The sequence below is a fragment of the Brassica napus genome, chromosome C5 (genome assembly GCF_020379485.1).
Source record: "Brassica napus cultivar Da-Ae chromosome C5, Da-Ae, whole genome shotgun sequence".
In the NCBI taxonomy this organism is placed as follows: domain Eukaryota; kingdom Viridiplantae; phylum Streptophyta; class Magnoliopsida; order Brassicales; family Brassicaceae; genus Brassica; species Brassica napus.
The window spans coordinates 20,211,254-20,225,793 of record NC_063448.1 but is presented as its reverse complement, the minus strand read 5'-3'; the positions used below and the strand labels follow the sequence as shown (position 1 = coordinate 20,225,793).

General features: G+C 43.1%; 1 protein-coding gene across 1 annotated transcript; it reads left to right on the top strand.

Moving 5' to 3' along the window:
- The first annotated feature begins 8,044 nt into the window (after positions 1-8,044).
- LOC106375903 (apoptosis inhibitor 5-like protein API5) lies at positions 8,045-14,060 on the top strand. Its single transcript, XM_048756905.1, has 8 exons — positions 8,045-8,053; positions 8,156-8,201; positions 8,338-8,416; positions 12,909-12,965; positions 13,029-13,143; positions 13,222-13,287; positions 13,380-13,474; positions 13,598-14,060. The coding sequence occupies exons 5-8, from the start codon at positions 13,063-13,065 to the stop codon at positions 13,818-13,820; spliced, it is 465 nt and encodes a 154-aa protein (XP_048612862.1). The 5' UTR covers positions 8,045-8,053; positions 8,156-8,201; positions 8,338-8,416; positions 12,909-12,965; positions 13,029-13,062; the 3' UTR covers positions 13,821-14,060.
- The last annotated feature ends 480 nt before the right edge of the window (positions 14,061-14,540 follow it).

Here is a 14,540-nt window from a genome sequence, read left to right as displayed (position 1 = left end):
CCCTCGAATTGGGAAATCTGGTCCTCCGAAAGGTGTTCGAAAACACTAAGGAATGGAAAGCCGGAAAACTCGGAGCCAACTGGGAAGGACCCTACAAGATCATCGAGGTCGTGAAACCCGGAGTCTACCGCCTCGCGACTTCAACAGGCGAAGCGGTACCACGAGCCTGGAACTCGAAAGACCTTCGCCTCTTCCACCACTAAAAGTAGCAAAGGCAGGTGAACGACCAACGGTCACGCTCACTCTAAAAAAAAAAAAAAAAAACCCCGAGTATATGCGCTCTCAGCCACTTTTACTCGGAAAACAAAGAACTACGAATGGCTTGATCTTCCACAAAGGAGGTACGTAGGCAGCCTTAACGGGTCCAGCTGTAATCAAAAAAAAAAAATACTTCCCCGAGAAGTCGCGCTCCCCGAGAAGTCCTACAACCCATGCGATACCTACGTGAGTTCGCCCCGGCATCTCGAAACAAACGTACCAGTACTCGCACCCCACGGCCGAGTATGTCCTGATCAGACACATACTCGCGGGAATCCGGTTATAATCGTAGTATTAACTAATATGCCCGAGACGATGACGCCTATCCATTTCATGATTTGCTAAGTAAGGTTTAGCCGACCGAACGCTTAGAAATTACGTTGAGATCGAGTTAGGAACCGTTGTCGTTTAAAAGATGTTTTTCACGGTCTAAAGTAATCCTATATTGACTCGTATCTAGTCGACGTACGTCAAGCAAACGTGGGAACTTGACAAAACGACCAAATAAAACTCGAACAAGAGTTATTAAAATTCACAGCCCGTACTATATCGATATCTCGATACGGCGCGAAGTCACACACTCTATAATCATTTCCATATTTTTTGCAACTCCCCGATCTACCGAATACTCAAAGAAAGAAGCGAGACGAGTGATGCAGGATTCGTAAAGAGAAGAAATAAATAAAGTCTTAAAAAAAAAGGGCAAAGGACCACACCAAGCCAAGTCGTAATACATCAAGAGCAAGAGTGCTGTGAAAAGTTAAAAGAGACAAAGCGACATAGTTACTCCTCGGGGTCTTCAGCCTGCTCCTGCGCAACGGTTCCACCACCAAGGGACAGCTCCGAAGGATCAGCACGCACCAACCGATCCGCATCAACGCCCTCAACACGAACCGTCGCCTCGCCTTCACTAACCTCTGGCTGACTCTCGGGAGGGTGAGCTTCGGAACCAGTCGTCTCTCCACTATGCTCCTTATTAACCTCCTCACCGCCATCATCTTTATCCGACCCTTCACCCTGATTACCCTCTGGGTTCGAAACAGAGGAGTTGGAGATCTCAAAGACATCCTTCCCAACGGACTTTGTTCCCTCGTCAAGAGCTTCAGAGGCGAGGGCCGGCGCATCGGCTTTCGACGATCCCTCCCCTGCGGAACGAGATGGAGCGATCGAGGCTCCGGGAAGATTAGCGGGACTTCGGAGAACTACAGCAATCCTCGGATCAACCAGCTCTGCGTTGGATCCATATGGGTCAAGGCCCACAAAAGCTCGCATATCGACTAACTGAGAATCAAGGTGAAGTGGAGAAAGAGTCAAGTCAATCTCCGGGATCTCGCCAGGATCAAGTTTCAAGGCTTCTTCCTCGAACTGCTTCTCGCTGGCTGCGAACGTATCAATGACATCTTGAGGGATATCACGACCACCAGCCTTTAGAGCCTCAAGGCATCTCTTAGTTCCAAACACATGGCTCTGAAGCAACCGTGCCGTGTCGAAAGGACCGCAGCGAGTCCACCATTCGCGCAAGTTTCCGAAGTGCAAGTTTCCGAAGTGCCTGTTGGATTTCGTAATCATCTCAGTCTCAACCCTCATCCTCTCCTTCGTAACCTCATAGACACGCGAATCCCTAAGCCAACCCAACTCTTTCTTATGTTCTTCGGCTTTGACCCCCATCTCTTCCATCAGACTGGCCTTCCGAGACTCCAAAGTCGCAATGGTCACATTAGCGACGGAGAGTTTGGCCTCGGCCGCGTCAGCTCGCTCCTGCTGAATCTTCTTCCGAGCAATCGCTCGTTCTCTCTTCTCAGCCATCCTCACGAACTCATCCCTCCATTCCGCTTTCTTCCGGCGGAAAAGCTTACCCTTGGCCGCCACTGCTTTCTCCGATTTTCTCAAGGCTTCGCGAGTCTTCTTTAAAGCTGTGTCATATTTCTCAACAACGAAATTCATGCTCCTGTCGCCCTAACATAACATAAAAACATAATATTTAAGTTTCTTTTTTTCACATAAAAGGAAGACAGTCAAAGGAGGTACTTACCGGTAATTTAGTGCGAGCAGCGTCGACGTACTCATCCTTAAAGATCAAGTCCGACACGGATGGAAGAGGCTTCGGCCCGCATTTGATCTGGCTGACCAACTCAGCACATTTATGAGGAGCATAAATAAGCGGGGTGGGACCATCATACTCGAACGACACGTGATCAGGAAACTCGACCCTTGGAGTCTTCTTCCGAGACGAAGCACCGACGGCTGATGTTCCAGGGATCGACGAAACTAGAGCACTAGCGACCGTCTCTCGATCACCTGTCTTTTTGGATTTCTTCTTCTTCCGCAGTGTAACTTCGGGAGAGGCGTCTTCAAGATCATCCAATGAGGCTAAGTTGAGAGCCGGCTCACCAGCTGATTCACTCCGATGCACGGGATTGGCGACATCAGTCTCTCGCGGCCTCACGATCCCTGCAGCTTGAGGCTGCTGATTGCCTTTCTTCCTCCTTTTTGATGACGGTTCAGCCGTCTCCTCCTGACTAGGAATCTCAGCTTCAACAGGAGCTACTTCAGAGCCTACGTTGACAGGAAGGTCGTCACGGGGTCTCTTCTCCCCCTTTTTCTTCTTAGGAGCCAAAGTAGTGGTACCAGCCGAGGAATCTTGATGACGAGGGCTCGCGTCGGTGGTTTCGGCAATCGCCATCTCGTTAGAGGGTGCACGTAGTTCGACACTCGGCAGATTAAGTTCGACCGTCATCATCGCACTCAGATCTGGAAGCCCTCTCATTTTCTTTGCCTCGTTGATTCTCTTCTGCTCTTCCTTTGTGAATAGCAAGATCCGCCTCTTAGTCTTGTTGGCAGAAAGAGGATAACTCGAATTCCAATCTTCTGCGAGAAACACGAGTCCAGAAGCTCGACCATGAGGGCAAAGTCAAAGAGTCATATTGAAATAGGAGAAAAGTATGGACTTACTCCTGGAAATACGATCGATTGAACGGTGAACCATCTCCCAAGAAATATTCCCCCAATGCTCTTGAGCAAGTCTCGCAACGGCACGAACGCTTGTAAGAAAGTCTTCCGGATAATCACGAGAAGTCGGATGGTCGGCTGCAAAAAAAAAAAACAACTAAAGCAGAAAGCAGTTAGTATACAAAGAAACGGTACGAGTTAACGAAGATGTTCTACCAAGCAAAGTGTTCCATAAGACACTGTAGTCGTCATCTGGCGGGTCTTCGAAGGCAGAGTCATCATATTTAACGAAGAAATAAGATCTCTGCCAATCCGGCGTCTTATTAGGATGCCTTCCTATCACATTGTAGCTGGGACGCATTTTTATCAACAGAAGCCCGTCGTCTAACGAGCTGACGGACATCAACTCCTCGAAGACACGAACGCTCAACGAGACATCAATTTCAGTGGCCATAACCATCAGGGCCACCGCGATACACCACATACCCTTCAAAAACTGACTTGCCGCTGCATCTCGGCGCCTCGCATACAATGTGATTAGTCGAGGAATTGGGAACCAAAGCTTCGTATCGTCTCGAAAATAGGATTCGTAAACGCACTGATACCCAACTGGTGGTGACCAAGGCCTCTGGTTTTCCGAGGGAATCAAGAAAGTTACCCCTAGTCCATGACGTTCCCTCAGAAGCTTCTTCACGCTATTGCGAGTTGATTGAGTCTTAGTGACATTCTCCCAAGCTTGACCACTCACATCAGGAGAGCGCAGAAACTCGGAAGCTATCACCGGGAGTTCCTCAAAGATCCCTCCAGGATAATAGCACGTCGGCACGTAATTAACAACGAAAGCTCCGTCCCCCGCACCGCCAGAACCGTCTCTCTCGCAAGCCTGTGGCTCATCTGGATTTCCTCTCACTTCTTGCCGATACGAACGCGCAGATTCGGAGACTAGGATCCTTTGAGACAGATCTAAATTCCCGGTGTCCATCATCGCGTCGTGATGAATCCGTTCAAATTCTTCAAGCGGTGCCTCGGTCGCATCTCTCGAAGGACTAGAGGAGGCTGAGATCTCTTTTCCTCTCTGTTTATGAGATAACCTCCCGCCAGACGACATATCGCTATCTATGTTGCAACAACAACCTAGAGAGAGAAATGAGAAGGAGGAGAGAGAGAGAATACCTGAGAAGTGCAGAGAAGAATGGAGAGAATGAGAAGGAAGCGAGTATTTATAGGGAAAAAAGGGGTGCCTTCCCGAGGCGTCATCATTTGGCCTACATGGGCCTATGTGGGCCTAGAAATAGTTACCTAGCCGCCGAAGAAATCGAAGCGTCGTTTCGACTTCCCGTTTTAACCGGCCTCAACCCTGATCAGAACCAACGGTTAAGGGAAAACCTAACAAAACCAAAGCCGGTTCGGTAGAGATTTTACTAAACCACCCGACAAAGGGAAAATGCCTAACGAATCCTCCCAAACCTTTAACTTCCTAAATTCATCGAATCCGACAGGATCTTCATCTCGATGAACTGGGGGACTTACTGTAGATGGTAAATTCGACCATCCCTCAAGGCCCGAAGAACATACGGCCCGGCCCACATGAAGCGGAGCATCGGCTCGGCGCGGCAGCTTGAAGGGTCGATCTCTCGGCGTAATGTGAGAGAGCTTTCGATGGGCTTCTCGACTAAACGCCCCGAGAAAACGACTCCACGAGACAGCGTGGGCTTCTCGGCCCAGCGAGTTAAAGCCCACAAAGACGACACAAACTAGGTCACGGAAAAGCGTGAGATCAGCTATAAAAGGGGAAGGAAAGGCAACGTAAGGGGGGTTCGAAATCACTGATACACACTGGGCGGCTAGATTAGGGTTTTACCTTTGTTATCTCGCCTTGTCGTATCTCTCCAGTAAAGCCTTCAAGGCTCCGGTACCTTTCTTTTCACGCATCTCCTTTCCTTGTAACCAACGAAACACTCTTCCGACCGTTAATAAGACGTCTTTGCTTAAGCCCACATCTAAAAACTGAACGTTCTCTCGTTCCGTACCGTTTCCCGATCAAACAGAAGTTCAATGTGAATTTCTCGTGTCACATTCTCTGGGGGATGAACATAAGTTTCTTGCTTGAATATGATGACGGTAATGGTTATTCTTCCGAAATGTTTTTGTTTTAGTTGCACAAGTAGTTGTCATCTGGGAATGAAGAAGTCGGCTAGTCGTTTGCAAGTTTTTGATATTAGGATACTTGTCCTAGCTTAAACTCTACCCCTCAGAAAAAAACTTTTTAAAGATATACAATCGTTACATTTATGATTCTAAGATGTGTTGCACTTTCAGTTGATAATCTCACGTGAACTTTTGATGTGAGGGCTCATTGGTAGTACGTGGTATGTGAGAAATGGACCAAATGGTTTCATGAAGTTAGGTTTTGCTTTTTTAAACTCCAGTATACTGCACAGTCTAGGAATGACCACAGGGTAGGGGTCAACAGTTGTCTTGATGCAAATTTGGCTGTAGAAAGCGAGTAATAAAAACTGGATTGCATCTGTTTTTTTTTTAATTTCCATGGGAAGAGCTAATAAAAATTTACATAAGCAAATTCTATCCCTTATATGGTGATGATAGTAGTCATGGTTGGAAGTTCGGGTCTCTAAGGTTTCGTTTAGATCTCAATTACGTGGAATCACCTCTGATGTTCAAATATTATTTTGGCAGGTTTTAGATTCAGATCATATTGACAGATTTATATCATGCCTACAAATTGCTCTTCCATTCTTTGTGGTATGAACTCAGACTTAGTGATGTGTAGTACTTGGAAATTATATAGTTAAGATGCTTTGAAACAAGAATTTTACTAGCTTCACCTTCTTCTGAACAGAGAGGTGCTCCAGGCACCAAGTTTCTTAACTACATGAACACTCATATCCTACCTGCTTTTGAAAAGGTACAAGGTAATTTTATTGCCATAATCCCTATATTCTCTTTTAAGAGTATAATGGCGTTGAGGGAATCAAGTCATAAACTTGCATATGACTCTTTTTATTCATACAAAATTGCTGCGTGTCTATCTTCCTCCTTTTGGTAAAATCTCTTTTACTACATACGTAGAGCTTCATGTTCAGCATGATACTGACAAAATGCTTTAAAAGAAAACATTAGCTGCCAGAGCAGAGGAGCTTGATTTGCTCAGAGCTTTGGCTGAGATTTCGTCATACACAACCACCCTGGTAGCACATCAGATGCTTCCCGAAATAGTTCAACTCCTAAAGGTACTTTTATCTCATGTTGGCTTCACATATTTTATATGGATATATTTAATTGTTAGTGTTGTCATTTCTCTGGTGTATATTCTACCCCCAGTTTCATATTTTGAATGTAAACACTACTTGCCTAGGTAACTTTTCTGTTATCTTATGAAGATTGACTCGCTCACTTTACTTATAGAAATACATGCCTGCCAGGAAGACTGGGGAAGAGATGAACTTCACATCTGTGGAGTGCCTGTTATATGTTCTTAACCACATGGTGCATAAGGTTGTCAACTATTTCTAGCTGCTGGGCAAGTCTCTTTTTCTTTCTTCTTTTACTTATGCGTGACCGGGCAGCCATCGGATAGACTCGGGGAGTACTTCTCAGAGTCTTACAAGGAATTCACTGAGAGGTATTGTTGTATTATGTTTTCTTGTAGAGAATCGACCTTGGCTGTTCTTGTAACAAGTAAATCGACACACCAATATGTTTGGCGAGTTCTCTCCAAACCGGAGACAAACTCTATATCACTATGAATCGAAAACGTTACAAGCTTCGCACTAGTTGCGTGTTCTATGCTTTAGAGAGTTTATATGTTTCTGTATCTAACAATGAGAACCTAGACCTCTATTTATACAAAATAGATCGTAGGTTTTCCTAGATGGAAAAGGATTGTATTATTCATAATACTATAAGGAAATAGTTTCCTTATTGAACCTACACTAATCCATATCTCTTATGTCTTGTTTCAGGTCCTTCCCGAAGCCCGCCAGCAGGCCCAAGAGACACAAAGCCTCACATTCTCCACCTTGGCTCTTGAGTCACTCCTCGACTTCTCCGCTTCTCCATCTCTCTCTCTCTGCGAAAATGAAAACCGAAGCACCGACGAGCTCGCCGCCTCGTCTTCTTCAAGCTTCGTCTGTTCCTCGACGTCGCTTCACCGGAGTCGCATGCCCTCTCCGATCCTTGCTTCTCTTCTTTTCTCTGAACACTTCCTCTCTTCGATTTTCCGTGAACCAGACAAGATCCTGACTTTACCGCCGCTTGTCTTCACCGGCGATTGCTCCCATCGCCTCCGCCATTGAAATCCCAGGTTCTGTTTGTTCTTCTTCTGTCTGTTTCCTTAGACATTTGAACAAACCCTAACCTTTTGATTTCATTTTCCAGCTCTTCCCTTTGATGAATCTGTCTACAGCCTTTGACTTTCGTGACTTTTCCGGTAGCGATTCCTCTTGCTTATCCTCACGATGTGTTCGAGATCGAACCAGCCTTGTCAAAACAAAAGGTACTTTCTTTGGTTTTGACTTTTATTTCTTCCTGAATACGTGTCTTGATTTAGCTCTTGTTCAGCTACCTCTTTTCAACTCGTTGAGCTTTTGTTACTAAAAGCTTCCAATTTTATATTGTTGAAACTTTCACAGCTCACTTGTGGTGTAGACGTCTCTTCACCAACTTAGCTTCCTTTGGTAATGATCTGAACTTTCCTATCCACGTACACTAGTTGATATATTCAGTGCTGTTTATAAGAGCTTGTGACTAAAAATAATAATTTTCCTTTATTAATCTCCAGCCATGTTTGTAGACGATTCCTTGCTACCAACACATTCTCCTTCAGGTATAATATTTGCTTCTTCCTTTTAAATGATTTTCCAAAACTTCTATTGAAGCTTATAGCCCCTGCATAAAAATTCTTTGACTAGTATGAATAATTTTGCAGATTCTTTGCATAGACAACTCCTGTCTATACCCATCATTCTTCAAAGGTAATCTTCTACACTCAAATTCATTTTCTTCCTGAGTTTTTTTTTTTTTTAATAACCCTGTCGAACCATCAGTTTACTTTTCCTGAAACTGATATTTTTCTTTTGTGGCCTTTCCGCGAGGTGATCAACTCGACAGCATTGTCACCTGCAGCCACGCGAGACCTTCTAAGGCAGAACCTTGAGGATCTCCAAGCATGTCTCGAACTTCTGTCCAGGTACACACTTAGTTAGAAAATCTGCAGGGTTGATAGATGTGTGAATCTTGTGAACCATAACGTTGCCAGCCTCAATTACGTCTCTCATAAAGTGTAGTCTAGTATCTATATGCTTAGTCCTTTCATGGAATCCTCCATTCTTAGCTAAATGTATAGCACTCTGTGAATCTGAAAACACTCTCACATCATCTTGCTTGAATCCCAATTCACTAACAAACCCCTTAAGCCATAATGCTTCTTTAAAAGCTTCGGCTAAAGCCATGTATTCTGATTCTGTCGTTGATAGTGCGACAATATGTTGGAGACCTGATCTCCAGCTTATTGTGTTGCCTCCGACTTGAAACACATATCCTGTCACGGATCTTCTTCTGTCCAAATCGGTTGCGTAGTCTGCGTCACAGAATCCTTGTACTTTGAAATCTTCTCCTTTAGTAAGCAATCTATCCGAATCTAGAGCTCCTTTAAGATATCTCATCACCCACTTAACAGCTTCCCAGTGTATTCTTCCTGGCTTGCTCATATAACGGCTGATTAAGCCCACTGCGAAACATAAGTCTGGTCTAGATCCCACCATTGCATACATTAAACTTCCAACGGCTGACGCGTATGGAATCACGTTCATGAAACTTGCTTCCTCGTGCTCTTCTTTTTGTGTCAAACTTTTAAGCTTGAATTGTGGTCCGATAGGAGTAACCACAGCTTTGCTCTCTGCCATGTTAAAAGTTTCCAGCACCTGCTGTAGATACTTCCCTTGTGATAGTTTTAGAGTTTCTTTCTTCCTGTCTCTAATAATATCCATTCCAAGTATTCTTGAAGATGCTCCAAGGTCCTTCATCTCAAACTCTCTCTTCAAGCTATCTTTGATTCTTTTAATTTCTTTAGAATCCTTAGATGCTATGAGCATGTCATCAACATAGATCAAGAGATAAACCATATGAGATAAGTCTGAACCTTTCATGTAGACACAAGGATCATATGCACTTCTTTCGAAGCCTTGTTGCTTCATGAAACTATCAAATCTCCTATTCCACTGTCTTGGTGACTGTTTTAATCCGTAAAGGGATTTCAACAGGAGACAAACTTGATCTTCTTTTCCCTCCTCAACGAAACCTTCTGGCTGTGCCATATAAATCTCCTCGTCTAACGTTCCGTACAGGAAAGCCGTTTTCACGTCTAGTTGTTCCAAATCTAGATCATAATTTGCAACAAGTGACAACATAATTCTAATCGACACGTGTTTCACCACTGGTGCAAACACCTCTGTGTAGTCGATCCCTTCAACTTGTGAAAACCCTTTAGCTACTAATCTAGCTTTGTATCTCGGCTTCTCAATTCCAGGAATGCCTTCTTTTAGCTTGAAAACCCACTTGCTGCCAATAATCTTTTTTTTTCTCTGGTTTCTCAACCAGCTTCCAAATCTGATTTTTCTCCAATGAATCCATCTCTTCTTGCATTCCCTCGTTCCATAACTTCCAGTTCTTACTCCTTCTTGCTTCCAAATAGGATTTAGGCTCATCCTTATTTATTTCTTCTGCTGTAGCTAGAGCATAAGCCACGCAATCTGAATCATCAAACCTAGAAGTTTTCTTTACTTCTCTCCTGATTCTATCTCTAGCAAGAATGTAGTTGTCTAGATTTTCCTGTTGAGCTCCCACAACTTCTTCTTCACTTTCTGAGCTTGAAGATTCAGGTTCCGAGTTTTCTGATGGTGGAGAAACTCCACCTTGAACTGTATCCTCTGTCTCAGTGTCTGTAGTTGTGTTTGAAGGTCCTTGAATCAGCACAGGATTGAACGTTACCTTTTTTGTTTTCCTTTTCTTCTCGCTGACTCCCTTAATGTCTTTAAACATCTCTTCCTCATTGAAAATCACGTTTCTGCTCACTGTACATCTTAGCTCTTCTGGTAACCACACTCGATAACCTTTAGTCCCCTCTGGATATCCCATGAAAACTCCTTTCATCGCTCTTGGACTGGTTTTGGCCTGAGTCACGTGAACATAAGCTGTACACCCGAACTTCCTTAGATGATTTAAGTCTGTTTTGGTTCCAGACCAAACCTCTGCCGGTAGTTTGAAGTTAATAGTTGTACTGGGAGATCGGTTGATTAAGTAGACAGTTGTAGAAGCCGCTTCCGCCCAGAATTTTTGCTCTAAGCCTGCCTCTGTCAACATACATCTCACTTTCTCCATAATCGTACGGTTCATACGTTCTGATACTCCGTTTTGCTGTGGAGTATAGATGCATGTTCTGTGTCTTTTAATCCCTGCTTCCTTACACAATGTGTCCATCTGTGTATTGCAGAACTCTAATCCGTTATCCGTCCTTAGACACTTCACCTTCTTTCCTGTCTCAGTTTCTACGCATGTTTTCCATTCCTTGAAGTTTTGAAACACTTCATTCTTTGATCTTAGGAAATAGATCCAAACTTTCGTAGAAAAATCATCAATGAATGTAACAAAATAGAAACATCCTCCGAGACTCTCTACCACCGAAGGTTAACCCCATAAATCTGAATGGATGTACTCTAGGACTTCCTTAGACGTGTGCTTGCCTTTTGGAAAGCTTAGCTTGTGTGCTTTACCCAGAACGCAATTCTCGCAAAACTCTAATGTCTTCACATCCTTTACGTTTAAATATCCTTCCTTGACTAGAATATTCATGCCCTTTAGACTCATATGTCCAAGCCTAGAGTGCCACCTTTTAGTCAAATCGATATCATGCCTTGTGACTGCAGCTTCACCATCCAATACTGTCCCTTGTAAGTAGTACAGACCATCACAGTATTTTCCAGAAATAACCTTCTGATCTCCTTTGTAAAACTGCACCATGAAGTCTTTGCCTTCGTATCTGCATCCCATCTTCTCCAATAAACCGTCGGAGATAAGGTTTCTGCCCATTGTAGGCATGTAACGAACATCAGTGAGAATCACGCTCGATCCATCATTATTCATGATCCTGATCTTCCCGATCCCTTTAATCTCGCTGATAGTGTTATTTCCCATCAAAACCTTTCCTCCTTCTATGTCTTCAAGATCAAATAAGACATCTTTATTTGGGGTGATATGGAATGTACAGCCAGAATCAAGTACCCACTCGTCTTTAGTAGCTTGCTGGCTAGCCACTAATACTAATGGTTCCTCCTTCTCTTCTGCTATGTTGACTGAATTTGATGGCTTCTTTCTTTCTGGACACTGCTTTTTAAAATGTCCTTCCTTGCCACACGTCCAACATTCTTTAGAGAACTTAGGTCTTGATTTTGATCTGTTATTGCTTTTAGATCTAGCTCTCCAAGTCTTATCGTTCTTCTTCTCACTTCTGCCTCTGTTGTAGCCAGCAAACAGCCCCTCAGAGTTATTTTTAGACTTGTTAAGAAGTCCCTTCTCCCTTAATTCTACTTCCTTAGAATAGGCAGAGCTTGTAACATCTCGGACTGTTAAAGTCTCCTTCCCGCTTCCATACTTGAGAGCATCCACGAGAGACTCATACTGCTTAGGCAAGCTTGTTAGAATCTGAATAGCTTGGTCTTCTTCGCTAATTTTGATATCCAGACTAGCTAGATCAGCCACAAGTTTCAGGAACACGTCTAAATTTTCCTCAATAGACTTATGTTCATCCATTCTGAAACCTGCATATCTTTGCTTCATGTAGATTCGATTAGGTAACGTCTTGGTTTGATACTCGGCTTCTAGAGCCTTCCACATAGCTAATGCTGTTGTCTCGTGCATGACTTTGCGTAGTATGAGATCAGATAGACAGACACTGATCAGGTTCTTGGTACGCAGTTCCTTGTCTTGCTCCTTAGGATCAAGTTTAGTATCCTTCTGTTCTTCACCTTCAACCACCGTAGAAGGATCTCTCTCCTTAAGAACAGACCCCAAACCAAAAATCTCTAACTGACATAGCATGTTGTATTTCCATAGACCAAAGTCACCCTTCCCATCGAACTTCTCCACTTCAAATTTCTTTGATGTTGCTTCCATCTCTCTATTAACCCGAAAACTATTTGTTTCTTTGTTTGCAGGTTGATGTAACGCGCCGTGACCTTCAAGCTTCAATAACCACGAGCTGAGACCTTCTTACCACACCAGATAAGTATTCTGCTTGCTTGTTTTATTGAATCTTGCCTTCAAATCTCTGTACTTGGATCTAGGTTAGCCTTAGCTCTGATACCACTTGTAGAGAATCGACCTTGGTTGTTCTTGTAACAAGTAAATCGACACACCAATATGTTTGGCGAGTTCTCTCCAAACCGGAGACAAACTCTATATCACTATGAATCGAAAACGTTACAAGCTTCGCACTAGTTGCGTGTTCTATGCTTTAGAGAGTTTATATGTTTCTGTATCTAACAATAAGAACCTAGACCTCTATTTATACAAAATAGATCGTAGGTTTTCCTAGATGGAAAAGGATTGTATTATTCCTAATACTATAAAGAAATAGTTTCCTTATTGAACCTACACTAATCCATATCTCTTATGTCTTGTTTCAGGTCCTTCCCGAAGCCCGCCAGCAGGCCCAAGAGACACAAAGCCTCACATTTCTTCTTGTAAGAATCAGTATGTGATTAGTTATTTAAGATTTACCTTTATAATATAAACGGACGTTGCAGATTGGCTAGCGTTGAGGATCTAACCAAGGCAACAATGAAGAAACAAATTCAGGGAACGTCTGAGCACAACAAAGCCATGTCGGCTGCCAAGACAGACGAGGAGAAGTCAAGCGTGGTAACTTCTCAGTCCTGTCTTTTCCTGTTCCGTCTCAATCTCTCTTTCGGGGTTTATTGTAACTAAATTTGCTATCAGAAAACAAAGAAGCAAAATGCAACAACTGGACTTAGGACTTGCAATAACATATTGGCAATGACAAATGTGAAAACAGAGCCAAATCTCTGTAACCTTTTAAAGTCTGATCATTAATTAAGAAGTGTTAGGCAAACCTAACCGTCCTTATATGATTACAGGTATTGCATGCAAAAGCGCCTTCGTTTATAGGTGACAAGAGTGTTAGTCTTTCTTGGAAAGAAGCCACCAAGACGTTAGCCTCTACAACAACTGGGTACAAGCCTCTATTTTTACCAAATTCACAATCATCTTTTGGTCTTAGATTTAGTCATCTTTTTAGTCAATATGCAGGTCTCTTTTCTTGTTTTTCATATGTGCAAAATCTTATCTTTTGTAGGTTTTATTTGGCTAACAACGACAGAGTAAAACGGCCTGCAACTGGAGCGGGTAATAACGTGGGCGCAAAGAAGGGACGTGTGCCGAGTCATCAGGTTGTTAAGAAAGCATTTGAAGGAGTCTCATACGGTGGTGGTAGAGGCAGTCAAAGAGGCCATGGCCGAGGACAGGGAAAACGCGGTGGTGGTGGTGGTGGCCGTAGCCGTGGAAGAGGCTACTGTTAATTTTCTTTCAATGGATAAATACTCTATGACACCCTCCCTTGAGTATTTCTGTCTCTGTTTTGTCTATACTAATTTTGGCTTTTTAGAGCCTCCTTAGTCCTCTGACACTAGACGAACGAATTAACCTTCTTTGGCTTTTACTATTCATGAGAAAGCAGGATCCAATCAGAACCAAAAGAGGTCGTTTTTTGAACATCTCTTGAACTATTTTTTGGGTAAAATGTTTTCTTTTCCATTGTATCAAGTTGAGATCGTTCTCTGTATTTGTTTTGGTTGTAACTCTTTCATGTCTCGTCTCAGCATTCTTTGAGATGATCACATGGATCATTCTTTCATTCCTAGATTTAGAACATCAATTTTTCATTCTTTCTTTTTGTTTTCTCTCGTTGACAGTGACATTGCGATGTGTGTTCGAGAGATACACTCAGATTTTTAACTTCTTGTAATCAAATGAATTTTAATTAGTTCTTACTTTTAAATTGGTCTTTGATCAGAGATCCGCTCCGGATCCGCTCCGAAAATAGGATATCCGGGGTGCCCGGATCCGAATCCGGATAGTAAAATCTTGGATCCGTCCAAACCGGATCCGGATCCGGATATCTTAATTTTTAGGTCCGGATATCCGGATCCGGATCCGTACTTTTAAAACACATTAACTTTTTAAATTTCATTAATATTTATATTTTATATAATAATATTTATACATAAATTAATTTTGTA

Excerpts from the sequence above, each read along its gene's own strand:
- LOC106375903 (XM_048756905.1), top strand. The coding sequence starts at position 13,063 with ATGAAGAAACAAATTCAGGGAACGTCTGAGCACAACAAAGCCATGTCG. Across the intron at positions 13,288-13,379 it reads ACATATTGGCAATGACAAAT|GTATTGCATGCAAAAGCGCC; the intron begins GTGAAAACAGAG and ends ATATGATTACAG. Across the intron at positions 13,475-13,597 it reads TTAGCCTCTACAACAACTGG|GTTTTATTTGGCTAACAACG; the intron begins GTACAAGCCTCT and ends TATCTTTTGTAG.